Raw genomic sequence first — 27,776 nt, forward strand, 5'->3', positions numbered from 1 at the left:
TAATAAAAGTATAATAAAATAAAAGTAACTTGAAGCATACTTCTTTTTTTGAAAGGCTTGTTGTGTACATGCTACTTAGGACTAAATTGGCCTGCTTTTTGGTAAAGGTAAAGTTTTTATGCATATTTTAAGAGTAGCTAACAGTAGTAAACAACTAGTACACAACTGAGTAGACAACTAGTTTTGCGTTGCGTTGCATTGTTTTGTTTTATTTCATGAACTACAGTATACTACAACTCTACTTTTACTAGCTCTATAGTCCTAGCCCCCATTTTAGCTTACAAAAGTACAATTTTAAGTATAGTTTTAATATCGCAAGTATAATTATATGCTGTATGTGAATATAACATCATGCTAGTATAATTTAAGTATACGAATTGGTCCCCAAATATATTGGTTGGAATTAAAATTAACTCCCATTTGCACTATCAAAGGATTTATGCTAATGATTTATGATGACCACTTAACCAGACTGTTTCTGTGTCCTGTGTTCATACTGTTGCGTCAGGGTGCGTAAATGAACGTCGTGCCAAGGTGTCCGTTGTCTGTCCAGAGCTATGTGTCAGGATGAAGTGTGTGTGAGAGCATGATTATCCGTCGACTGTGGGCAAAAAAAACTCGCGTAACATATCTTGTCTCTCGCACCTGTAGGTCATAGAGTTCGATGACGGATCAGGCTCCGTTCTGAGGATCCAGCCACTGCGGACGCCGCGCGATGAAGCCATTTACGAATGCGTGGCCTCCAACAGTGTTGGGGAGACGAGTGCCACAACACGACTCACTGTTTTACGTGGTAGGTTTCCGACCAGTATCACGCGCTAACCTTTGCTCTCTCATTGCCTTCCAGCCTTCACAGGTATGTTGGCTTTGTCTGTATCTTTCTTCAGTGTGTGTGTGTGTGTGTGTCGTTTGAGTGGTTGGCCAATGCAGAAAATGACTTTTGGATGGAGCCTGAAAAATGGAAAAGCTCCTTCAGCTCTCACTGACCTTGGAGCTTTTTAACGGGGTGATTAATATTCTAATTAGCAGACGGGCTTTCCCGCTCGCTAGCTTCTGCATCATCAATATAACTCTAATTTTATGCTACATTTACAACATTTCTTACAAAGTGGCCTTGCAATGCCTTGTTGAATGTGTCAGCGTTCATGTGGAGAAACCGGAGTGAAAATGCTCTCCTTTGCCAGTTTTTACTATTCGGACCCAACAAAAGGCTTTTACCTGACTTATCTTTTAATGAAATGATGAAATGAGGCTACTAAACAAAACAGACCTCTGGATGGCCTGAGAATGAATCTGCCAGACCTAAAATGGGAGAAATGTAAGAAAAGAATATGCTTTCCACTTCCAAACATTAGCATGGTTATTGGCAAAACATTTTGCCTCTGCTTTCTCTTATTTTCTCCCTCCTTCTCGCTCTTTTGTGGCCACATCTGTTGTTGGAGGGAGAGTATTGCTGTGTGCAGCTCAGGCCTGATAAAACCTGCAACACAATAGCAGCGTGGCGCTTAGAAAACACACACACACACACCTCAGCACAGCAGAACTCAATCGGGGAAGTCTGTCTGGACATGTTGCTCAGTTTATAATGCAGTCTGTACAGATGTGATGTTACAGGACATACAGCATAATGCCATCTCTACACTTCAATTGATTACCTTATTTAAGATGTACAGTTAGCCCCCGTTATATTTAGACAATGTTATTAATTGAGATTGTGTCATAAAAGTGCTTTCAGTGATACATATATCAGTTTTATTTATTTATATATTTATAGCTACCGCTATAAACGTTAGCTATTATTTTCATAATTTAATTTATTTTTTTATTTTTTTTCAAATGATGTGCTTAAGTATTAAGTATAAGTATAGTTTTATAAATTATTTGATTAAAAAAACATATATAGCTGTTAAACGTAATTAATAGTTTTTATTAATTTTAGTACATTAGCTTATTTTAGCTAGTTATCAAGGCAACATTTAAAATTTTCATTTAAATTGTATGACGTTTTTATGAATTAGTTGTATTATTTTATTCAGCTTTGTCAGTAACCTGTTTAATTAGCTTTCTCCCAACAATAACAACAGTGATTAATTTTACTGAATAGATTATTATCTGTCAGCAATAATTTAAAACAATGCCAGTGTGAGACCTATTTAATAATTCAATAATTTTACTAAAATGTATCGATCAGTTCAAGAAGAGTCTTAAAATAATTTGATGAAATAATGTCTGCTGCATATTTCAAAGAATGATTTTTTGACTTGAGTGATGAAGGTTTATTTCAACTAGCGCTCTACATCTAGTGCAGTCCCTGTCTGCCAGAGTATAACTATCTGACATTTATCTGAACTTTTACCCAACAACCTGGAGATAAAATAGATATTAATTGAAATCCAAGCCGTTAAAACCAAATAAATTGCTTTTATACTTTGCGATCAGATTTTTGGTTAAAGATTACATGTGAAGTTACTATGGTGGAAATGAATATGATAATTGTACCTTTATGTAAAACGTCTTAACTCAGTCTCTCCAATCCAATAATGAGTGAAGGAAGATTAAATGCGACTGGCGCTTGTTCGTCACACTGGAGTGGAAGGTCAAGGCGAGCACAAAGCGTTGTGTGATTGAGTCTGCGGTGTCTGATCTGAGCTCACACTACAGCAGTATATTCACAATACATGCAGTGCTTTTCTCTCTCCGAGCCTCACCTGGAATGATGGGCTAAATGGAAATGTTATAATTACGAACAGGAAGCCCTAAACAAATATTTATCCATTAATATAAATGAAGGAAGTAGTAATTACTGCAGATTCAGCCAGTGGGCAAGCAGCTTCGTTTGAGCATGAATAATGACACAAAACTATTACATATTCTGCCGTAAGATATCAAGCTGCGGCAGACTGCGCGAGCGTCAAAAACAAGCTTCGAATTAGAGCATCTTTGCCTCGGTTAAGTCCCGACATACTTTTCTTCCCCTAAAAGCGTGGTGTTCAGTGGGCCGTGCTTGGGTTGTGTGGGAATATGGGTCATGTCTTATTCATGAATGCACCCACTGAACCGGGACCAATGCGTTCGGTCCTTTCACAGACTGGCCAGGGATTTCAGGCTCATATTTGCCAACAGGGTCACAGGCACAATGCATTCTGCATGAAAGAAAACAAAAGATCTCTGCGATGGAGAAGCGTGAATCCTACTGGTGGTCGTGGAAGCACAAGATCTCTTCAGAGAAACCATTTGAACAAATGGTTCACCTCAGAAAACCCAAATCAAAACCCTGGCACCATTTACTCACCACTGGAAACACATGTGAGATGTTAAGCAGTATGTTCTAGCTGCTCTTTTACATAAAAAAAGAATACAAGTTTGTGATATGATGCTAGATTTTCAGTAGAGGGGGAAATAATGAGTGGAAACCTTACATGTGGCTCTTGTTTTCGGGTCACACTTCAGGACCTTAAATATAACGCATGAGTCATGTGGACTAATGTTATATTGCTTGTATTTTTGCTGTTAGGGTGTTTTTTAATATTTTTTATAAAACACCAACAAAAGAGCACTGAATGTGTAAACAGTGACAGAATGTTCTTTAAAACTTTTTTTTATTTTTTATTGTGCTGTAAAACTCAAGACTTTGTAAATCCAGTGGAAATAGATGCGTCAGAGCAAATAAGGTTGTTGGTTGGATAAAGCAGAGTGTTCTGGAGAAGTAAAGTGCCACTAGACATGCTGGCACTGAAAGGGCTTTAAATGACCCTGAGGGGGAACATTAGCGTCAGAATTTGGCTCTGGGGATGGAGAAACATCAGAGAGATTAACTGAATTCATTTAGTTCAATGTGCTGTGACCTGATGTCCATTTGACATCCACTCTCACAGTCAGCCGGAGAACATCATCAGCGCCGCGGGCAGCGACCCCACCACCCCGTCCTGAAAACAGACATATATATTTCAGAAGACATTAGCTTGGAGAGTAACTAGATGTGTTTTCAGCCAGTCTCCACTTTCTCATGTACATCCAGCAATGATCCAAAATCATGCAATATAAATTCTGTCATCCAGGAAATGACATCATTTGGACATAACAGGAAGACAAGTGAACCTGCTTGCTTGTAGAAAATATATTGCTAATTTGGTAAGAATTGACACTTGGTCCCATTATTTACCTTAAAATGAGCTATACATTTATCACATTATTATTATTATTATTATTATTATTATTATTATTATTATTATTATTATTATTATTATTATTATTATTATTCAATAAATAAATAAATAAAACAGCTCATTGTTATTATTATTCAATAAAAATAACGTATTAAAAAATAAAATAAATCACACAAATCAGATTTTAAAGCTGCATCCATTCTCCAAACGGGAGATTGCAGAAGATGAAAACAAAATGAAACCACTATATGATATTTCATTTTATCTCCTAAGTTTGATGAACATCTTCCCAGTTTTGTGTCATATTCGCGAGTGTGCTGATCATTAGTTGGGTTCTAGGTGTTCAGAGTTAAAGTTATAACACTTCCCATATCTTCATTTAGTTGATAAGAGCTCTCATATCCTCATGAGGGCAGATGAGCGTCGTTCTACTCTGTTGTGTCATGGAGGAAAAAGTCAAAGAGCTGCTCTTCCATTCGATTCTGTTTCTGTGCTCCTCCAGAGCGGAGCTTGAGGAACTCTGGTGAAAAGCTGACACGATCATGACAGATGACACAGACGGGAAGCGTTCCATTCTCTGTCTGCAGTTGAGGCGTCTAGACAAAGCCTATTTTATGGTAATATAGGAAATATCCATGCCAGAGCCGGAATGCCATCACCTTTCTTCTGAATGCGCTTGAAGGTGCATCAATCGACTCCAATCTGAGCGTCCCTCGACTTACGCTTCGAACGAATGTGTAATCTTCATCACACAGTCGCGCAGGAGTCCACCGAGGTGCAATTGAAAATCCTGACAGAAGAACAAAGGCATTGATGGCCGTCCAGACGAATCGCTGCCTCAGCGCCCGCGGCGTCTCTGAGCGAGGTGTGTTTGCGGAGAGAAATTGCTGTGCCTGTTGTTTGGTGTTCTGACAGCTGCGTCGAGGGTGAAAGGGCCCATGAAAAGCTAGCGGAGCACAATGTGCTTTCGTTTACCCCTCCGCCTCACAGGAGCCGAGACCCGAGCAGCCCGCCGGCGCTTTCAGACGTTTCAGAAGGGCCTTTCACCGCTGGAAACATGCTGACTTATCTCACAACCCAGGTGAACCTTTCTTTGAGCTGGAAAATAGAAATGTAGAAAGGACCTGAGACAGCACATAGAGTCAGCACGGCTTTGTTTGAGCAAAGTTTCTCTGCACGACCCCCTCCATCCACTTTATTCTATTCATCAGAGAAATGGAACAATAGATAATGACGAGTTATTTATTCTCATAATTAAAGACAGAGCCGTTAGACATTATTGATCTTTCCTCATGTGTAATTAATGGAGAGGAGGAAAGGGTAATTGTACAGTGTGAGTTTGGAGCGCAGCATCCACTAAGACGGATGGATGTAGAAGCACAGGACTCCGCCGAGAGCCGTAAACGCTGATCGATCGCGTGTTGGTCTGAGTGGATGTGGATATCGATCCCTACGGATAGCTGTGGTACTTTCCCCATTACTTTCTTCTCAGGGAAGCCTGAGCTGCTGCGTGTTGTTGTGAGTGAATCTGTTTCTCAAATCCTTTTGAGTTCGTTCTGATATCCTTCTTCAGGTTTTCTGCTCTTAAATGTTCTGGCCATCAAAGTTGTGTCAAGACGGACACACTGCTCTGAACAGGTATCGAGGATATACTACGATGTTGTGAAGTCAAGACAGTCTGTCACCACATCACAAATAAGGTCTATTTCCTTACAGTGGAGCTTTCGAACCCTGTTCTTGGAGGAACATGGAAACACCACACCAGATTTACCTGATTACAAGAGACTCCAAGACCACCTGGACTGTAAAAACAAACAAATGTTAGCTTGATTAATGAGATTAGGTCACACATTCAATTGATAAATTAACGGCTAGTTAAAGATGCAATGGGAACTGAACTACTATAGTATTAACTAAAAATAAACTGACATTAGGAATCAGTCTCTTTCTCTCCTCATGTTTCTATATGTGTATTAACACAATTCAGCAGCAAATGAAGACTGACGCCAGGATGTGGTTTTTACAAAAAAAAAAAAAAAAAAAAAAAAAAACCTTTAATTTCAGTTTAATAAGAAATAATTGAAGTCCCATAAATCACTGTTTATACAACTCTGTTATATTACACTGCTCATTTATATCACATTCCTAACTTACATTACACTGCTTACTTAAATTACTCACTTACTGCTCCCTAATATCCATATGCATCTTTGCTCTTTCGTGTTTTTTCACCTCTCTGAGAGATGATGTATGTCGGTGACCTGTAGTTGTCCATCGATGTCCGTCACGATCACACGATGGAACAAAATGCAGCGGTAATAAAGCGTCATCAACTTCTTAGCCTATTAGCCTTTTTCTCCGCTCATACCATGTCCTCGAAAATCCTCGTTTATATGACTTCCCTCTAGCCAATGGCGCCAGGCGTGCTTCAAAAAAAATATGAAACCCTGCCCCCCTGATTGCAGTGCCTGCAGTTAAAAAAAAGATCTTTGAATGGAAGTCTATCAGAGCACTCGGAGCAATCCTCAGTTTGACAGAATCACCCAAAAAGGGGCGCTACTACACACAACGTGACTCAACGCTGATTGGACTATATATAGAGGCAGCACAAACAGTCTAGAATAATGTTAGTGTAACACTGTGGTTACTTACTCTGCTACCAAAATAAGGGCAAAAATGCCTAAAATAAATCTTAACAAAATAACAACAACAACAAATGTATTGGAACTTTCCATTTTCTGTTTGTGTTTTCTTCAAAGATGTCTGGGAAGTCTGGGACTGGATCTGCAGAATTGTTTGTGTTGTGCTGGTTTTGTTGAGCGCTGGCTGGCGTTGAGGAGGTGCTAATGGTTTTGCGGGGGAGTTTGCGGGAGTGAAGGGCTCTTATCTGATGGCTTTGATGCTCTGCATATTATAATCATTTTCTGCTAGATGAATCGGCCTCCTCCGGGTCGCCCTTAATTCAACTAATGACCCTCTCGAGAGGAGAAGCTCCACACGCCGCTGTGTAATTACAGCCGAATGCAGTGTCGCGGGGGGGGGGCACACCATGAAGACCGCCTGTAGAAACCTGGAAGAGGACACACAGAAAGTTTTGAGATCAAATATTAGGAAATGTTATGATTACGCATGTTCACGATCCGCCAGAGCTAACGGTTAAACTGAGCCGATGAAGCTAGTCCTGAACGGTTGTTCACACAGAATAAAAGAAAAAACACAAGATGCAACAGTGGAATGGGAAAAATGCAAGGTTCAAGATTCCTGTTGAGTTCAGAAAGATCAGACAAATGGAGATTAACTTTTTTGCTCTAGTTGTAGTTAAGAGCATCTACCAGCAGAGGCTAATGGGATCATGCTAACCAGACAAACCCGAGCCAGTAGGGTGAGCTAGATGGATAACTGTGACACAGAGCTCATTTAAGCTAAAAAACGTCACCTGTTACCTGTGTTTAACAATGAGTTGCATAAGTGCAGCCGCACACACACACACTGAGTGTGATTTAATGAGCGATGGGGAGCCGCTGGGGTGTGAAGGAGGTTTCGCAAAATAAACCCACAAATGACAAATGGGTTTAGTCAGCAGAACATCCAGCGATCTGCAGCCCTTAAACTGAATTAATTATAAAAGCTCAGAGGAAATGAAAGCTGGAGCGACGTCTGTCTGCAGCCGGAGGACGCAGAGAAAGACGCACTTTTGTTGTCTTTTGTTTCGGGTTGACTATGGGAATCTCCGCATCGTCAGCCGTAATGAGCAACTGGATGTGATTTCACAGCACTGGTGACCTCGACACGTCCTGCTTCAATCCTCAGCCGTTCTCTCAAATCAACTGTGTTCATGGAGAATTACTGGGAAATCCTCTTCTGGAGAAAGAAAGGAATTGTGTGAAACAGAGCAGATTACTCAGGACTGATCTCCTGCTGCTGGATGGCAGATAGTTCCCTCTGTGTCTGACGTGTGTCTGATCTCTCAAACACTGACATATATTCACTTCCATTATAAGGTGTGTTCTCAGAAACAATCAACAATCTGCCAGTGGCTGCTTTTAGCCAACGTCTAAAACGTATGATATGGCTTCCAAAAAATTAATTTATAGAAACAGTGTTATTGTTTAGTGAAACTAACACTAGTCAAAATTATTTCAGAAAATATAAAGATTACAGGAAGAATTTAAACAAACAAACAGAAAAAAATGAAATAAATTGTAGTTTGAAGCACTAAAATTACTAAAACTGACAAAAATAAAGCTAAATATGAACAAATATTTGAAAAAGAAATGAAAATAATAATGAAAAAAAAATAAAAAAAAATAAATAAAAAGCACATACAATTACTACAAATTAAAGTTAAAATGGAAACAAAAATATAAATGTTTCAGTAGTATAATATGTGTATATATAATTTGTATATATATATTTTTTTTAAATTGAAATTCTCTCTCTCACACACAGACACACACCTGGCACTGGATGAAAGTGTAGCTCGTCCTCCTCCACACACACACACACCCACAAACACTTACAGATGTGTGTCACGCTTCTGACACACATCCAACTCTCAGCCAGCGTGAGGGGGCGGAGCATCCAGACCTCACTCTTGAGTGGGCGGAGCCACGCTGCTGACTTTCAGCCATTATTACCCACAATTCCTCTGAATGTGACACCACTGTGCATGTGAGCAGACATGCAGTGGGTTTCTTTCTTTGAAGCTGAAGCATGTCGTTTCTGGGATGTGAAACTCTGCCTCTTCTCTCAGTGTGATGCACTGCTCTGAGTAGAGCCATGTATCTAGTGAGGAACATTGATTCAGTGTTTCATCAGACGGGAAGCACATGTGTGGTATTTCAGGAGCAGATCAGCTACAGCTGCTGCAGCAAGTGTGCATTCTGATCCCGCTGCAGGTCAAAGGTCGTCTCATTCATCTCAGGAATGCAGCGAGCCAGAGATCTGAAACGCGGTCTGAGATTCCAAGACAGAGACGTCAGGAATTCACTCTCTCACGGGAATCAGTGCGGAACGCTCATGTTAACCCTCTACAGCCTGACGCTTAAAGAAGAGTCGGGAACATTTTAGTCTGATATAGTGAGAATACAGAGGAAAAACTGCTCAGAGGCTCTATTCAGACTGAACAAAAATATCCCGTTTGGTGCAGATGCTGATATATATTTATATGCAGAAATTCGGCTGCTTATAATGTAAATCAATAAGATCTTCATAACAGTAGAGCAGATACTGACATGATGATCTAAATATCAGTCGTTGCTCTATATCTCCAATAATGTGTCTTGGTAAGATGAGATTGAAATGATCCAAACATATTATGCAATGCAATCCATTGATGATTGAGAGATGAAGAAATAATCGCTCCTCAGAAGACGTTGATGTTCTGAAGTCTTGGGAAGATGAAGGTTAACATCGCTGTTTTTATAATGGTTTAGTGTGAGTGTTTTGTAAGCACTTGTGTCTCTCTGCCATCATTCAGAGCTGATGAGCGAGCGATCGATAGACTTTATCAGTTCAGCAGTCCAGACGATCAATAAGCGTTTACACTCAAGGGCTTCCACAAAATCAGAGAGTCCATGCGGAGCACTTCCATGGACACATCTACTGTATCGACAGCCATGACTCTGTGGAGGACGCGCTCGAGGATAAAAACACATGCACGTTCATGTTTCATATTATAACTATAGCGGAGAGAACTGCATAGACGAATGGTTTACCACAGCGGCTCATAACTTCTGTCAGGTCTGCTCTGTAAAAACAGAGCTGATGTTTGTTTGTTTATTTGTTTAAATACCCAGACAACATGATGCACCATTTGTTTCATTTTCTAATTAGAATGAGTGGCTAGTTTATATTTAAAACAAGGTAGACATTTCTATAAATAAATAAAGGACATTTTAGCATTCTTAAAAAAAAAAAAGAGTACTTATTACAGAAATAATGTACTTTAGACTAATATACTTACGTTGTTGTGAACATTGAGAAGAGTGGAGGGCCATACACAGAACCCTGAGGTACCCCAGTGTTTACTGACCTATAGGGATTTTGTTCATCTTTGCCACAAAAATATCATCAACAAAATAAACATCATAAACAAAAAGTATTTCAGTTTTTATGTTTAATTATGTTTAATATAAGTTTTATGTGTTTGGAACAACATGAGTTAAAGTTAAATGCTAAAAATGTTCATTCTCGAGTGTATTCATTATGGAAGCATATGGGTAGCATTATTCAATTTGGGATGTAATATGCAAAATGACAATGCAATATGTAAAATGGCAATGCATTTCTGTATTTACATTTACATTTTCCAATACATTTGTGCAACGTTTGGTGCAAAATGAAAATGAAAATTAAATTACATAATTTTCATTTGCCATTTACTACACCAGTTTTAATATGTAAAATGAATATTAATTTTAACGCTTTATAAGTTGCAAAATTGAAAAATGAAAATGTATTACAGAAATGATTAGATATGTCTAACATGTTAAAGCAAAAACTGTGGCAAAATGATCATTTAAATGCTATTTTTCTTAATTGCATTAACACTCACAGTCAAGACACTTACGATTGCATTTTCATTCGGTGTCCCGCAATGAATGTAGCAAAACTCAATGTGCACATTGAAAATGCATTCCGAGCCGATCACGTGTCCCCGCCCTCGCGCCACGTCAATCATTGTGTGAACAAGGCGGGGCTTGCAGACGGTCAGAGACTCAAGTCTCAAGAAGAGGATTCAATCAAGTGAGACAACATGGACAAGACAGTTGGTCCGTGTATGTTTTGATCATTTCGGTTTATGGCTTCAATATTTCATTCGGACTTGTGGGCGGAGCTGAAACGCTGCTTTCATCTGATTGGTCGAATCGGATCGGTTTTCATCTGACAGCCTTCAGCTGAAATGTCTGAAACTACACTCACTGTTAATTAGCATAATATTTGAATCAGATATAGCTGGGCACATAATTCGTGCTGCTGAGACCTGCAAATTATTTCTAGGTTGTAGTATTGTATGAATATTGTCCCACTGATAAAAACAGTGCAAATAGTTCTGTCCCTTTGGATAACAGTAAAGTGGAAATAAATATAGTTAAATTTATGAAATAAAATTAAATAGGATTTTTTGGGAAGGTAAGTCTGGCCAGTTATACAAGCAACACGAGTCGGACGAGTCTAAAGATATGAGCTGAATTGGGTGAAACATTAAAGTTCTAGTCTGTGTCAATTACTCTCATAATAAATAATAATAATAATGTTAACTGTATTTTTCGGTATAAGTTGCATCAGTCCAAAAATACGTCATGACGAGGAAAAAAAACATATATAAGTCGCACTGGACTATATGTCACATTTATTCAAGACCAAGAGAAAACATTACCGTCTACAGCCGCGAGAGGGCACTCTGGGGTAGGCTACAGGAGCACTGAGCAGCATAGAGCTAATTTTACTATTTTTATTTAGAAATGTAACTATATTCATTTTTACAATTATTTATTAATGTCACACACACACACATACCTAGTGCCTTATGACTTAAAAGATGAGAGTGGTAAATGTTACAGACATGGAACTGTTCAGTCTATTATTGATTTTAATTTCCACTTCACTGTTATCCAAAGGGACAGAACTATTTGCACTGTATTTATCAGTGGGACAATATTCATACAATACTACAACCTAGAACTAATTTGCAGGTCTCAGCAGCACGAATTATGTGCCCAGCTACATCTGATTCAAATATTATGCTAATTAACAGTGAGCGTAGTTTCAGACATTTCAGTGCTTCACTCGCACTGACTCTTATTTTGACTGAAAGAATGACAAGACCGAGCTGAAGGCTGTCAGATGAAAACCGATCCGATTCAACCAATCAGATGAAAGCAGCATTTCCGCTCCGCCCACAAGTCCGAATGAAATATTGAAGCCATAAACCGAAATGATCAAAACATACACGGACCAACTGTCTTGTCCATGTTGTCTCACTTGATTGAATCCTCTTCTTGAGACTTGAGTCTCTGACCTTCTGTAAGCCCCGCCTTGTTCACGCAATGATTGACGTGGCGCGAGGGCGGCGACACGTGATCGGCTCGGAATGCATTTTCAATGTGCACATTGAGTTTTGCTACATTCATTGCGGGACACCGAATGAAAATGCAATCGTAAGTGTCTTGACTGTGAGTGTTAATGCAATTAAGAAAAATAGCATTTAAATGATCATTTTGCCACAGTTTTTGCTTTAACATGTTAGACATATCTAATCATTTCTGTAATACATTTTCATTTTCATTTTGCAACTTATAAAGCGTTAAAATTAATATTCATTTTACATTTTAAAACTGGTGTAGTAAATGGCAAATGAAAATTATGTAATTTAATTTTCATTTTCATTTTGCACCAAACGTTGCACAAATGTATTGGAAAATGTAAATGTAAATACAGAAATGCATTGCCATTTTACATATTGCATTGTCATTTTGCATATTACATCCCAAATTGAATAATGCTACCCATATGCTTCCATATGGCCTTCATAAGGATGTGGGAATGCTTTCGGCATGAATCTGACATGTTTTTTTTTTCATATGAAGATGTGCAGCGCTGTTCTCCATGTCCAGACAGAGACACTGGTGAACACCTGCTCTGGTTTCTCTCATCGCCAGAGGTTGGCATTCCTGAACAGGTCAAATTTCTGACTTACGAGAGACATGATTGATGGAAACACTGCAGCTTTTTCCCTCCATCTCAGTGAAAGCGCTCACAAGATTATACGGCAGCTGGAACGCACTGATAAACACGCCGGTGGCCGGATTAGCCGCCTGTCATTTACCACGCGGCCAAATGTAAAAGATAACCTTTATTATCACAGAACAAGTGTCACATGAAGAAGAGGAAAATAACAGCAAACAGAGAGGAGCCGAACAAGGAAGCGTTAATGGAGAGCTCTTACATTCGCTGGAGTGATTCTGTTCGAGATGGAAGAAAAGCGTAATTAACAGGCCACGCTGAACCATGCCAAAGAAAACAAGCAAATACTTCAGGGGGCGTAAATGAGAGCGGAGAGCCGGAGAAGGGGTGGAAGAGCAAACGCACACACAATCTACTGACTTGAGTTTTAAGAGCTTTAATTCTAACAGCTATCAGACATCTCATCTCTTCTGTTCTCTCACTGTGTTGAATACTTGATCAAAAGTTTATGTATAATGTGTACTGTACTATAATCGAGCATTGGTCCAGTTCTTCAGCAGCTTCGAGGAAGATGAAAATAATATACAATAATTGATGTGCTTTTTTCATTAAATATTACTTTAGTTTCAAATTATTTTGGTAATACTTTCTATGAAGCCCATATTTATAGTACATTATAAGTGTATTCTTAAAGCATTATAATTAACGCATAATGAAATATAAAAAAAACGTATAATATGTTCAATATCATGAATATTCATAAAAACAGCAATAAAATCAGATCAGATGAATGTGTTATATGACATATTTGTTTTGAACAATTTTTAGTGTAATATCACTTTGATTATTTTGATGGTACCCTTTAGACAGCTGTTGATAAGCAACTACATATAAGCTAGGGGTCATTCGAGAATTAGTATATCTGCTACTGTAAATATATGCTAACACTTCATTTGGATGGTCAACAGTTAAACTGACTATAAGTGTCTTTAGAAGTACATCAGCTTATTCTACCAAACTAGATTCAACCATTCTTGAGCATACTGATACTCTAATGAGAGTTAGTTGGCGTGTAGCTGCAAAGTTGCTTATAATTGACTGATTAAGGGTACCATCAAAATAAAATGTAACCATATAATGCATGTGTACTATTAAACTCACATCAATTAATTAACATTAGCTCCACAGGAAACACTCAAATAACACTCAGCATACACAATGTTGTCTGTTTTGCCAACCAAAATATTAAGACAAATCAGAAATGTTCATCCCTGAGCAACCCACAGCGGCATTTCATTTCTTAATTGCACAAATTTCTTGAACCATTTGGCCTGTTGAACCACTGGCCATATTCGCGTTGGCTTTGAAGTGGCACTGCACAGACGATCAGTGTATGACATCATCATCATCACCATCAGACCGATCGGTGTATGACATCAAAGTACTGCAAGAGCAATTCAATAAATAAATAATGTAATATTTTCATAGTAATAATAAAATTAAGAAGTTATAGTTATAGTTTACTCAACCAAAAATGTCAATAATTCTGTCATCATTTACTCACATGCTCCAAAAGAGTAAATGCAATGAATTTTATCAAACAAAATATTTCTTGCTGAACCTACTTTTTGTAATCTCTGTTTGATACTTTTCACAACAGTGACTTTAAATGATTTTTTCACAATAATTTCTCCAAATTTGATGTGCGATTAATTAGATCAATTAAGATTAATTAGATTAATCTAGCGATTAATTAGATTAATCACCACATCATGCAAGTGACATTCAGCCAAGTATGGTGACCCATACTCAGAATTAGTGCTCTGCATTTATCCCATCCAAAGTGTGTGTACACACACACACACACACACACACACACTCTCTCTCTCTCTCTCTCTCTCTCTCACACACACACACACACACACTGCGGCACCCGGGGAGCAGTTGGGGGTTCAGTGCCTTGCTCAAGGGCACCTCAGTCATGGTATTGCCGGCCCAAGACTGAAACCCACAACCCTAGGGTTAGGAGTCAAACTCTCTAACCACTAGGCCATGACTTCCCCAAAATCAACTATTACAAAATTAACTACAATTTTCATTTTTCAAAACGGACGTGACATGGAGGAGTACTTGCTGGAGTATTTGGACTGTTGCCATCTCACCACATGTGATGACCTCACCCTAATGGAGGGATTCTGGTGCGTGCCGGAAGATGAGATCCGCTTCGTCATGGCCAGAGCTGAACTGTGTGGGTTGCTGAGGAACTACATCAACTTTGCTCTGTGGATCGCCGGATTATCAATCACCATGTAATAAGCGGAGCACAACCCGAGGTCATCACATGAGAGTGCCGACAACCCAGAGTCTTGTCTCCCACCACCTGTGATGCAGAACTGCCAGAGCCCACCACAGACAGAGCCAAAGCCTTCCGTGGTCATTGAACCATTGCCATCAGGAGTGACAGAGCTGATGATCGCCCCAGAGCGTTTGCAACAAGAGTCTGACCAGGCCTGAGTTGACAGTGCAAGCGACGGTGGATACAGCTGTGGAGATCGCAGGGGCTAAGAAAACCCCCACACACTGTGCTACCGCTGAGGGTGAGCAAGAACTGGACTTGGGGGATTTAATAGACTGGAATATGGGGTTACAAGTATGTCAATCATCTGTGATATCATTTTGGCAAGACATCCCACCCAACCTCTCTCTCCAGCCTCTCATCAATCTTTTCCATTCATCAAGGCTCATTCTGCTGGATCCTGTCAGCCCCTCTGCTCACCCTCAGCCCACCATCTGTGGTGTGAGCTCGCAGTGGGTCCGTCCATCTTCAGCTCCATTGGGGTCGAGTCTGGAGGATCCTTTGACTCCGCCGACAGCCTCCGAGGCCCAGAATCCGCCTCAGCCTTGCGACACAGCAGCTCCACCATGGCTTCCATCTCTCTTGTCTCCACCGGAGCCCAACAGTGAACCAGCTACACCCGGCTCCCTCATCCCTCCAACTCTGCCTTGGTCAGTCATCCCCCATCTTTACCTTGGGATTACACTCTTCTGGCTGCACCTTGTCCCTTCATCCCTCAGGCTCCATTGTGCCCTTCCAGCTCCACCTGATTCCTCTGTTGCTCTGGCTCCACCGCTGCCTTCCGGATCTCCGCCTACGCCTTGGTCGCCGAAGCCACTTGCTCTGCCATGGGCCTCCAGATCCTTGGCTTACACCTTGGGGTCTACCTGCTCCACCTGCTCCACCTTCCTACCTGCCCGCCCTTCCACCAGCCCTTTGTCCCCAGTTCGTCCTCCCCACACATTTCTTGGATTGTCCTGTTATGTCGCGAGGTTGAGGGGGGGGGGGGTAGTGTTAGTTTTGTTTCGTGTGCCCATTCCTGTTTTTCCTCATGGTATTGTTCCTGTTCTGCTTTAGCTAATTAGTTAGTTTGCTCATTACTTCCATTACCCTGTTTGCCCCTCGTCAGCTGCCCTATTTAAAAGTCTACTTTTTGTTCAGTAAACTGTCAGTTATTGATTATTGTTACATGTTTTGCTGCTACCCTGAGTTATTTCCTTCCTTGTGTTCATGTGGATTAAAAATACTTTTGGGGTATTTACGTCTTCATTTTCCTTGGAGTTCCCTAACAGCAAGTGCATGCAATAGATTATAACGTGATATGTACTGAGTGTACATTTTTTTGAGCAGCAGTCAATAAAGAAGCTATTTTGCACCAAACAGTACAGATAGACATACTAAAAAGTATATTTGGTGTATTATTGCCTAGTTTAAACATGAAGTGGTTTTTGATTCCCAGCTCTTTATTCAATTTGGCCCTTTTGTCACGGTTGTGACTCATTGTCCCAGAGCACAAAACCCTCACTTGTATTAATTAACACAGGGGACTAATTACACTCACACAGACACATCAGTAACAGAAGAACAGCGGTGGAGTTTCCTTGTGATGGACCTTCTGACTCTAAAATCCCGGATCAATGCAATGTAAGTGCGTCTCTGGGGTTCAGCTGCAATCCAGGACGAATCCAGCAACATTGACTGCCGTCACAGTCCAGCAGAGAAAAACTCCTCTGCCCTTTTGTGGCTGAAAACACCAGCACAAACTTATCTTAAGCGAAGTGAAGCAAACACAAGCCCACCCTAACCCGCTTTGGCCCTTCGCTTGGCACAAAAGCACCAAAGGAAGCGGAAAATACGGCTGGGATGGCAGTCATACTCGAAGGGTTTCCTGCTATTTGACTCTGTTGGTAATCTGTGCTTTGTGGCGGGAGGGATGACCGCAGCACAATGCGTCTTTACACCAGCTGACCTGTGACAGCGGCTCTAAGGAGATTGCACTCGCTCAAAACGTCCAACAAATATATCTTATTATGGCCTGCAGGGATTTTCCACAGTGAATAACCTCATCCAGGCAAAAACATCTGCCGACGACACTAAAGGAATGAGAGCGAGGCAAAGCTGAATCTAATATGTGCATCAGTCGCTCTGTGACGCTGATCGATTCCCAACCCGAAGCTATTAACTGGCCACAGCTCTGTGTGTTTTTGAGCATGGTGAATAACACAGCAGCCAGCAGAAGAATGCATGGTATCTCACTCACAGCGTTTCTCACAGATAAGCAAAAGAATCAATTACGCCACGCTTCCTTTTAATTTCCAGCTGCAGTGAATGGCCTCCTTTGGCTTCGTTCATTGTCAGTTAAACAAACCCTGCTAACTTCAGCGGGTAAACAGTAACTAATCACGCTGGAGCGTTAGCCTGTCCGCAGAGACTCAATTAGCTGCATTTAATTAGTGCGTCCTCTGCTGTAGCCGTTGCGATTAGACGGGCGCGTTAGGAAGCGTTTGTGGCAAATGAGAGAGAAATGCTGCCGTTTTGGAAAGGACAGCTACAGTAATGTGGTGGAAATATACAGTGGGCCTGGGAAGTGCTTATTGTTAAGTAATACTATTACATTTCACTTTTTCTAAACAAAATGTAAATATAAGATGGAAAAACCTAGCTTAAGAAGCCAGACTGAAATAAAACAAACTTAAGTTGAAGTATTACAATGATTGAAATGGAAATCAAATAAATAAATAAGTAAATACAAATAAAACTGACATTATAAAATATAAATATAATAATGAAATAATGACATTATTAGAAACATTACCTTGGTCATTAAATGAAAAAAAAAAAAGTAGACGTTTAAGTACTACAATTACTAAAATCAAAATAAAGATGAATTAATAAATGAAAGCTATATTGCCTTGGCAGCTAACTTAAAATAATTCAGTTATACAGTTACAAATAATAAAACAAATAATAAAATAAGTTCAAGTATTAAAATTACTAAAACTGAAGTAAAATACTAAACAGAAAACTCAAAATATAATAAAAATATAAAAACTGCAAAACAATATTACTAAAACTTTCAAATTTAATTTGAAAATAGAAAAATCTAAGCCAATTTAAATAAATAGATAAATAAATACACACATACATACCTACTTATCTAACTACAAGAATGTTTACTGTAGGTTAAAGTACTAAAAACAAATAATAATAAAAAAAAGAATAATAATAAAAAGGTAAACAGAAATGACGAAAGCTCATAAGTAAATTATACAATTAATACTAATGATAATGTTATAGCATATAAATAGTAGTAAAATAACACACTGAGACAATTAAGACAATTAATAGTGCATTAGCATAATGTACCAGAGGCATTTCTTTTAAAGATTTAAATATGTCTGAATGCATGAGATGAAGTGCAGTCTAACACTTTCTGAAGTCACATGGTGCCATTCCCCCATCAGCAGCGTATTAGGCAGTACATCCATCGGTTGCTCGATGACCTGAGCATCATTAATGTGTGTAAATGGTCACTGGGGGGTTTTCTTTCGCCCCGCGGCGGCTGGCGACTCTCTTCACGGGGCGACTGCTCCATTATTCTGCATCCAGTGATGTGAGGAAGGGAGATATACTGTACTCTAGTGTATAATGAGAGTTCAGGTGAGCACTTGGGATCCGTTTTGACCTTGATGTTAAAGATGTTGAATGTGAGTTTGAAAAAAAATGATCTCATGCACTTCCAACTTTTAATCGTATCACTGATTCTTGTCTTCATAACTCCAAAATTCCTCTTACTCTCACCTTCTGAATCGACCTACACTGCTCTTTTCCTCTTCGGTCTCCTGGCTGTGATTTATTCGTCCTCCAGCAGTTTAACCTCACCGTGGCCACGAGCAGAAGCGCTAACATAGCATATGGCAAACGCAGCTCAATTAATTTATGCTTTGAAATGTTTTCGTCAATAACCTTTCTCCTCTAAATGCTTACAGTGATGTGGAGAGCACAAATTAAATAACAATTAACTGTGGTTATTTGCTCTCGGTTAGCTTGAGGACGCATCTCTGCCTCTGCCGTGGTGTTTTTCAACAGTTAATCAGAGAACTGGCAGAGTAAAGTTCTGTTTAATTCGTGAGGTGATTTATAAATGTAATGCTGATTAATTGTGTGTGTGTGTGTTTGTGTGTTTCTTGGTGAAAAGTGAACAATAACTGACTTGTATTAAAATACACCACTGAATTTTGTGAAATGTTCTTGGTTTCTGTTTAGATGCAATATCAAGATCAACAGTGTCAGTAGGGTATTTATTTTTATTATTATTATTATTTTTTCTGTCATGTTATCAGTTAAGACAATGCTTTTGTAAATAGCAAATGTTGTATTAAATTTCAATTCCTAAGCGTCAAAATGTGCATTTTGCAATAAAAATGCATCAACAGGATAACAGAAGAGACATTTGGGATGATTTGAAGTATAAAAGAATCCCAAATGAATCCCAGACATGAGTTTACTTCATTGTAAAGCTTAGGGTTAGGATCTTGTAGATTTTGTCAAAAGAATGACAATGCAAATAATTTTAATTGTTAAAAAATCAGCAAGGCATTCAAAAAAAAAAATACATTTTATGTGTTTAAAACTAGCTACCTTTCATGCTAAATGACTTTTCTTTTATATTGTAGTTTATCTTACAAATCTAATGTGTCCCACGGCAGAAAACAGAGTTGGATTTGTGCCTCTTATGCATTGAAAGAAAGGCACATCAAAGTGTAGTGTATTCATGGAAAGTGCTGTTAAAACAATGCCAGACTCCAGAAATCCATATTTAATTATGCAGCCGAGCTAAAGAAAGTATTTTGCTGTTAGTATGAGAAATATGAATAGAAAATTTCCCAGGGAAATATTCCCTCATGCCTGGAGAGAACCAGGGACAAATGTATTTGGCTGAACTTGTCGAGTTCTTGCTGCTTTGGTGGAAGGAGAATTCAAGGTTCTGTATTGTACAATGGAGACCAAAGATCGATTCCTCTCAGGAGAGAAAATGTATAGTCTCACAGGCATATTTTGATTACCAACAATACATATAGCCTGAAAGGCATTGATTTTCAAGCAGCATGGATTGTCACGTTCAATAATTATTAGCAGCATTCCTCCGTTCCTCTAAGGTTGACTGCAGGCACTTGGCTTTAAGGCAGGTGAAATTTGGCTCGTTTTAAAAAGCTTGATTCACACGTCGAACTTGGCATTGCTTTAAAGACTTAAACACACCCACAGCCAATACACAATTAGCGTTGTGCTGAGTTTTGGATAAGTGTCTCGTATGTTATTCGTTGGCCTTTCCATAAACCTTGCAAATAAATTAGCAGAGTTTATTTTGAATCTGGTCATTTCTGCAGTGACACATTCTGTATTGAACACAGATGAATACAATGAAACAGTAAGCCAAAACCTTTTACATTTTAAATTAAATGTTCTCTCCTGGTGGAATGACCTCCCCAACTCAATCCCAGCAACTGAGTCCTTGGTCATCTTCAAGAACCGGCTTAAAACACATCTCTTCCATCTTTATTTGACCCTTTAACTTTAGCACTCACTATTCTATTTCTATTCTATACCCTTGCTATGTGTACTGCGTTTAAGCTAACTGAGACTAGTTATAGCACTTGTATATTATTGTTCTTTTGTTGATTTTGATTGAATAAAAGCATCTGCTAAATGACTACATGTAAATGTAAGCCAACAGTCACATTAAATCATTTAGTGCATTCACTCATTTTATGAAATAGGAAAAACATAAGCCCTTTATTATAAAGGAGACATAGCTATTAGCTGTCCTGAAAGAGCGAATTTCAAAAGTAACCCAGAAATGGAAATATAAAAATAAACCAGAAAAGGTAGGCTGAGATAGTCCACTAACCATATTGCAGCAAAAGTTGTGTACCTTTTAGAATTGATGTAATGCACATTGAGAAGACTAGCGGGCCTAGTACTGAACTTTGGGGCACTCCAGTGCTTAGTCAATCACACCCTCCCTTTAATCTTGCAGATAATAAGTAGTTGTTGTGCATGGGGGTTAAATGGGTGGCATACAGTACATGATGCACAGAAGTACAGAAGGGAGGTAAACTGCTAAAACTTATTAAGCAGAATCTAATTGTAAATCATTGTGAAGGCAGCTCAACTCACAAACAAGATGCAGCACACCACAACAGATAAAATACACTATGAGCTTGTGTGACTCCATGTTGGGGTCTGACCCCAAATCGTTCTGTAGATTTTGTTGTAATTAGTTGTTACCTGCGTGTTTGGGAAAACAGACTGACATGTAACTTTAGCTGTCAAGTACCTTCTAACGGACAATGCGTATACACTACAGAAGAGCTATGTATATGTATAATGTATATTGCATGAAGCTGGGTTTTTTGGGGGGCTTTTTTTTGGCACTGTGACATTATTTTCATTCAAATTTAACCCCCTATTGTACTGAGATCATTTCTATTTACTGAGGTTTTTAAATTATGAATTAATCAGAAATGCAGACCTTGGCACTTGGTTGGCATGAATTAAGGACATCTTCAAATCTTTGCTAAATCGCAGCACTCTCAAAAAAACAAACAAAAAAAAACAAAAAAAAAACCTTGTAATGACTTCCGAGACAACGTGGAGCGTTTAAAGCTCTTTATGAGCAACAGGAAATCCACCATTACAGCAGATGCCTCCTCCTTCTGAGGCGCTGAAGTGTTATAATCACTCTTTAGTCACTATTTAGACAGGGATATTATTCTGTTGTCTATCATACATTCATTCAATTCCTTCACCGTTTTCTGGAAATGAGAAAATGGCCCTTGGAACTGTCAAGATGCAAGCTGGAACTGTATAGTGGCACAGCAGCTATCATAGAGGCTTGTTTGCCCTATTCTGAAGTAAATCAACATTATTTCATTGCACTTGTAATCAGATTTTACACAGTGGTCCAAAAGCCTGGTTTGTAACAGTGAAAGAGATGTCATGTGATATATCTGTGTAAGCTGTATTTTTGTTTTTGTATTCCTGAACTGAGGTTCATGGAAAGAGAATCCCAGGACAGGTTTGTGTAGTTCAGGGCGAATCACAGTGTGTGTGTGTGTGTGTGTGTGTGTGTGTGTGTGTGTGTGTGTGTGTGTGTGTGTGTGCTTGTTATGTTCCCTAGAGGCTTGACGACTTCATGTTTGTTTTAAATTGCTTGTGTTAGGTTCACAGAAACACACACATATACACACAAGAGTTGGTTTACCTTCAGAACATGTTGGTCAAACTTGAGTTCCATCAGACTGCTAGGTATGTATTTATTTATTTATATCTAAGCTTTGTTTTGTGTTGAACATGTGGATATTGAAATTCACCAATGAGTGAATGAGTGAAGTAGAACAATGGGTAAATAATGAATGTATCCACACAAAACAGATGAGCACCAGTATATCTGAAAGAGATTTATAGTGGGTCTGGGGCTAAATAATTCTAAAATTATTATTTTGGACACAATTCTCTATTATGCTTACCTTCCTAATTTAGAATACACGTACGTAACCCTTTTACTTGCAAACCCATTCTGTCATGATTTACCGACTACATTTTTTCTATTAGATGTGGGTGTTGATTGAAAAATAACAAGGTCACACAGACATAAATAAACTGCATGTGGAATCAACATGAAGTAATCAAGCATTGAGAATGACTCAATTCTGTTTATTGTCAATGTTACTCAAATGCTTACTGATAAAATGCGATGAGGACACAAGGTGTGTATGTGTGTGTGTGTGTGTGTGTGTGTGTGTGTCTTTCTTCACCCCAAATTCCTCATGCAGGTTCCCGCAGTAGCTTCAGTGAAAGTGTGTGTGTGTGTGTAATGGTGCTGGTGTTCCTGTGTTTCAGAGGACCAGCTGCCCCCAGGTTTCCCCACCATAGATATGGGCCCCCAGCTCAAGGTGGTTGAGCGCACCCGTACCGCCACCATGCTCTGTGCTGCTAGCGGTAACCCCGACCCAGACATTTCCTGGTTCAAAGACTTCCTCCCAGTCAACACCAGTAACAACAATGGCCGCATCAAACAGCTCCGATCAGGTAATTTTTCCTCTGTGACGCTAGAAGAAAAGCAGCAACAAGAGCCGCTATTGTCCTTCTTTCTGTTTGAGTTTCCGTTCTTTCTCATGGAGCCTTTTCTTTGGATTTCTGTAGGAAATGGCATCTACGTCGTCTGCGTCCCCTCTGTGTCTGATGTGTCTTGTGTTCCTGTCTGTTTAATTTATTACCCATGATTCACTGCTATGACTGCATTTTTGGCCAGCTTAAATTGGGCTTTGTTTTGTTTCCATTTTAACACTTAGTCGCAAAAAGCAGCCGAACCATGCATAATAAATAACTGTCGTTCTCCATGTCCTTATTTTCCTTCCTCCAATGCGCATTGAGTAAGATCTGGCTTCATTCAGAGCTCTCGAAAGAATCATCAAAGTTGTTTTGTTTGTTTCTCTCATATCATGACACAGCACACGACCCGGCAAACCTCGATTATGCCTGAAAATGAGCAAAAGAAAAATAAAAAGAGCGTCCTTTTGTGTGTGTGTTTGTGTGACCCTCGTTGTGTGTTTGTGCCTCAAACCGACCAAATTCAGGACTGAACACGTTGGTGATTCTTTGCATCGGGCGGTCTCTCTATAAGTAGCACAAAACCCCCTGTTCGTTACGCTACATGTAAACTGACCATGTCGGTTGAGTTGCTCCGATGTGTTTTCCGGCCCTCGATGCTAGGATATGTCTTCCCAGAGTTCTCTGCTCTGCCCGTGTCCTGTTTTCTTCCGTTGTCTGAATTCTCTCTTGATTTTCACCCTGTACAATAGAGTGTCAGATTTAAGTGTGTCAACCAGAGCAAACGTAAGGAATATAATCATATTTTCTATGCTGTCTTTCTTCTCTCTGTTTTGTAAATCTCCAGAGTCCTTTGGTAAGTTTGTAGATCTGAGCACACATGCCTCCCACTAATGTCTCCACCATGTTTCTCAAACTACTGTTAAAATGCATGGCATGCATTTTACTAACGATATTGATAGGCCAGCAGAACACACTGTAGCTGACTAGCAGTAAAGCACACTGGCAGGACCGACACTGACACTCTCACTCCATCTGTGTCTCTAAAGCTCACAGCTCAAAGACTCTCCACTGTCCCCCAGTCAATCAGTCCTCAGCTCTCCCCGCTAGATCACGGCCTCGGCCACAGGTCTCAGAATAGCCCCTTGTGCTTCATCCACTGTACCAGTTGCTCTTTGACCTCCTAAAGTGACCAATGCTCAATCCTGTGCTTTTCTCCACTAGAGCCAATGGCTGTCTTTTCTGAATCTCTCTTTCCTGTTGTAGCCTAATACACTCTGTAAGAAAGCAAAGCAAAGCTAATTTGATTCTTCTTCCAAAGCGGCCAGCCTCTCTTCTCGCACTAACGATTCTTCTTTCTTAATCTTATTTGCATTCATATAATCCACCCAGGTGGTACGCCAATAAGAGGTAAGAGTGCTCAACTCAAGTTCACAGAATGAACAACTGACTTCATTCTTCCTGTCCCACATGTGTCTGCATCCATCAAACGCCCTCCGGCATCTTCCCATCATTCTCCTCTTCCTCGCCCCGCTCCATCCCATTCTGTTCCATCTCTCGCCTTTTTCGCCTCAGCGCATTTTCTTTCTTTTGTTTGGTTTTGGTTTCAGTTCCAGAAAGACTTTTGTATTTTGGTTGTTTTTGTTTTTTTCTTCTGAGCCGATATGCTTACTGCAGCCCAAAGAAGCATATCCTGTACGTGTTTTTTCTTTTTTTCATTGTTTTTGTTATCTTATCTTTTGGCCATAGCAGATCATGTGTCCCTTTTTCGTCCAACTAAAACAGCCAAACATTTTTCCCCCCTTAGCTGTGTTCTTGTTCAGCTGCACATGAGCCCAGATGTTGGAGACACGCCGGAGACCTCTCTGCCACGATTTTTTCCCAAAAGCATCTTTCTGTCTTTACAAACTTCTTTTTTATTCGCTCTTCCATTTGCTTTCCTCTACCTGTCCCCTTCTCAAAAGGAGCTAAAAAAGCCCAAACAACCACTTTTTTGATAAAGTTTCTGCGGTGCTTTTTTCCTTCCACCACCTATTTTTACCTTCTTGCTTTTCTTGGGTTGAAGGCTGTTTTCCTTTTTGACGTTTTTATTTTTTTCCATTCTTCAGGGTTGGGGAAAAGCTAACGGTGGGTCTGGCAGACGAAACCGAGGTGGCCCTTTTGTGTCATTTTTTTTTGTTGTTGATGAAACCTTTTTCCCTGGGTCATGTGACACCACACTGCTGATCCCATTGGTGGATTTTTATGGGTGTCATTTGTAGCGTAAAGCTATGGCAGTGATTGGTTGCTTTCTTGGCGGTGCAAGCCATTTTGAATTTTGACCTCTAATACGATTGCATTTTGTTTTTCAGCTAAGGGTTGTCAAAAGGTTGTAAGTTGTGCCGACACACATTTCTTGTTCTTTGGAAAGATTTACATGTGCTGGAGGTTTATGTACTGGTAACGAAAATTCTCCCAACAGATTTTTTTTCTTCTTCCATTTTTACGATTTGAGCAGCACATTTTTCCCAAAAATGCTGCGATTTTTACCGACTTCCACCATCTGAAGTGCTTGATCAGTCAATTTGAATTGAATTGAACTCCAAATTTTATGATCCCAAATTTTTTTAAACATTGTCCTCCCCCTTTTATGCTGCTTTTGTATACTGTAAACCTTTTTTTATTTAAGCCATATGCTGCTGTATTGCAGTTTTCACTCATTCCCATAATGAACAGTCCTGTGAGATGTGTAATAATATTGCAGGGCTACTACCCCTCCATCACCTTTTGTAGACCTCTCAATTAATAATCGATCAGTATTATTATTGATTATTATCACAACTGTTTTTCTAAACAGTAAAGCTCAAATGATTTTGAACCACCCGTACGATTAAGTGCCTTTAGAAACCCTGCAACATGTATCCTGTACTGTATGTTTTCCTCTTCATTGATGTGGTTGTAAAATATCTGAGATAATCAATGCTGCAAAGTCTCTTTTCTTTTGGTTTCTTTCTGTGTGCCCTCTCTAATGTCTACTGCAGTGCTCATCGCGCTCTTCTCTAGGCTGGCGCAAGATAGTCAGCATGGCGAGATAAAACTCACAACACACTTCGATTTAAGCACCTCAAAATGACTCAACTCCTGACAAAATCATAATATGCAATGCGGATCCACTGTGAAATCCATCTTTAGTTCCGAAATTGCTTTCCCATATTGCATCGGGCCTAGAGAATGAAACACTGCATTAGACATTTTAAGGGGAAACATTTCTACCCCCAGCTTCCAGGAGCTTAGCTTGCATAAACTGGTTAAGTCTATACCGAGCTCTCCAAAGCGAGGCATGCCTGCAGATGTCGCCTCTCAGGGTTAAGCGTCAGTATAGCGGCAGGCCTTTAGCCCGAGCCATTTTGTGGCATTCACCCTTATGGAGATCTAAACAGAACAGATAATGCCATTCATAGAGAGAAATAGGCCTAGCATGTGGTTTAGCGGAAGTTGCTTAATGGCTTGTGTTATTATTGTAATTATCTTTCTCTGCTCATGTTCTCTCCCACTGTGTAGGAGCGCTGCAAATAGAACAAAGTGAGGAATCGGACCAAGGGAAGTACGAATGTGTCGCGACCAACAACGATGGCACGCGCTATTCGGCACCAGCCAACCTGTATGTGAGAGGTAGGAACAGCTCACGGCGGTGAACAAAGCCGACAGAAGAATATGTAAAAACGCACACTTTTAAAACAAACTGAGCCGAATAGCGATTAACTCTTGTTGTTGGGGTCCCTCTGGTTGCGTGAGCATTTTTGGAAGCATGACATAATGCTGCAGCCTTGATTTTCTGCCTGTCTGGTGTCTAATTTCAACTTTTTACGTTTTCTTTTTTTTTTTTTTTTTTTTTTTTTACTTGAATGCTTTTTTGTATGTAATTGACTGACTCAAAAATAACATGAATGACAGATTGAGCTTAACCTCTTTACTCTCTACAACCAATGCCTCAGTGCTCTTTTATTTTATTTTTTATTTCTTATTTTTATTGCCAGACATGGAATAAAACAGTTTTACTTTATTTTGGAGCTTTATTTTGAACAAAAAAGACAAAAAGTAACCAACGTATATTTGGGTCATTATAATCTTATTTTAAATTCAGTCCAATATTTGATCTGAAATGTAGTTAAAGCCTGTAATTAAATAAATATAGATTATTCTTCACTTAACTGAAGTCTTCTGTACACTAGGTTGATTAAATAAAGTGTTTGTAAACACAAATGTTGCACAATAGTTTTAATGGTAAAATGATCATAGACTGAAATTAATTATGTCAGAGAGCTGCAATACAATTACTCAATACTGCTGTTGTGTATTTGGGTTTATATGTAGTTATCTGGGAAATGAGAAGTGACGTTTTGAAATGTTCATTTTGAGATTATTACGTAATGATTGGAGAATAACGCCATTATATGTAATTACATAATTGGTCACATTTTTTGAGTGTAAAA

General features: G+C 39.4%; 3 protein-coding genes across 39 annotated transcripts in view; 1 reads left to right on the top strand and 2 right to left on the bottom strand.

Annotated features, from left to right (window-relative positions):
* The window catches only part of LOC127962387 (histone H2B), a 966,021-nt gene that overhangs the window by 585,139 nt on the left and 353,106 nt on the right, over positions 1-27,776 (bottom strand). The window lies entirely within an intron of this gene.
* Positions 1-27,776, bottom strand: part of LOC127962369 (histone H3-like) — a 931,300-nt gene that overhangs the window by 583,691 nt on the left and 319,833 nt on the right. The window lies entirely within an intron of this gene.
* Positions 1-27,776, top strand: part of LOC127962334 (receptor-type tyrosine-protein phosphatase delta-like) — a 398,656-nt gene that overhangs the window by 281,992 nt on the left and 88,888 nt on the right. For 21 of the 36 annotated variants that reach the window (XM_052561877.1, XM_052561880.1, XM_052561892.1 and 18 more), the window contains 5 exons: positions 652-793; positions 23,095-23,283; positions 24,152-24,160; positions 24,697-24,714; positions 26,845-26,955. In XM_052561877.1, the coding sequence (XP_052417837.1) occupies positions 652-793; positions 23,095-23,283; positions 24,152-24,160; positions 24,697-24,714; positions 26,845-26,955 (469 nt within the window). The remainder of the gene's footprint in view (positions 1-651; positions 794-23,094; positions 23,284-24,151; positions 24,161-24,696; positions 24,715-26,844; positions 26,956-27,776) is intronic. The other 15 variants (XM_052561887.1, XM_052561888.1, XM_052561890.1 and 12 more) reach the window with 2 other exon arrangements.

The sequence above is a fragment of the Carassius gibelio genome, chromosome B7 (genome assembly GCF_023724105.1).
Source record: "Carassius gibelio isolate Cgi1373 ecotype wild population from Czech Republic chromosome B7, carGib1.2-hapl.c, whole genome shotgun sequence".
Taxonomy (NCBI): Eukaryota; Metazoa; Chordata; class Actinopteri; order Cypriniformes; family Cyprinidae; genus Carassius; species Carassius gibelio.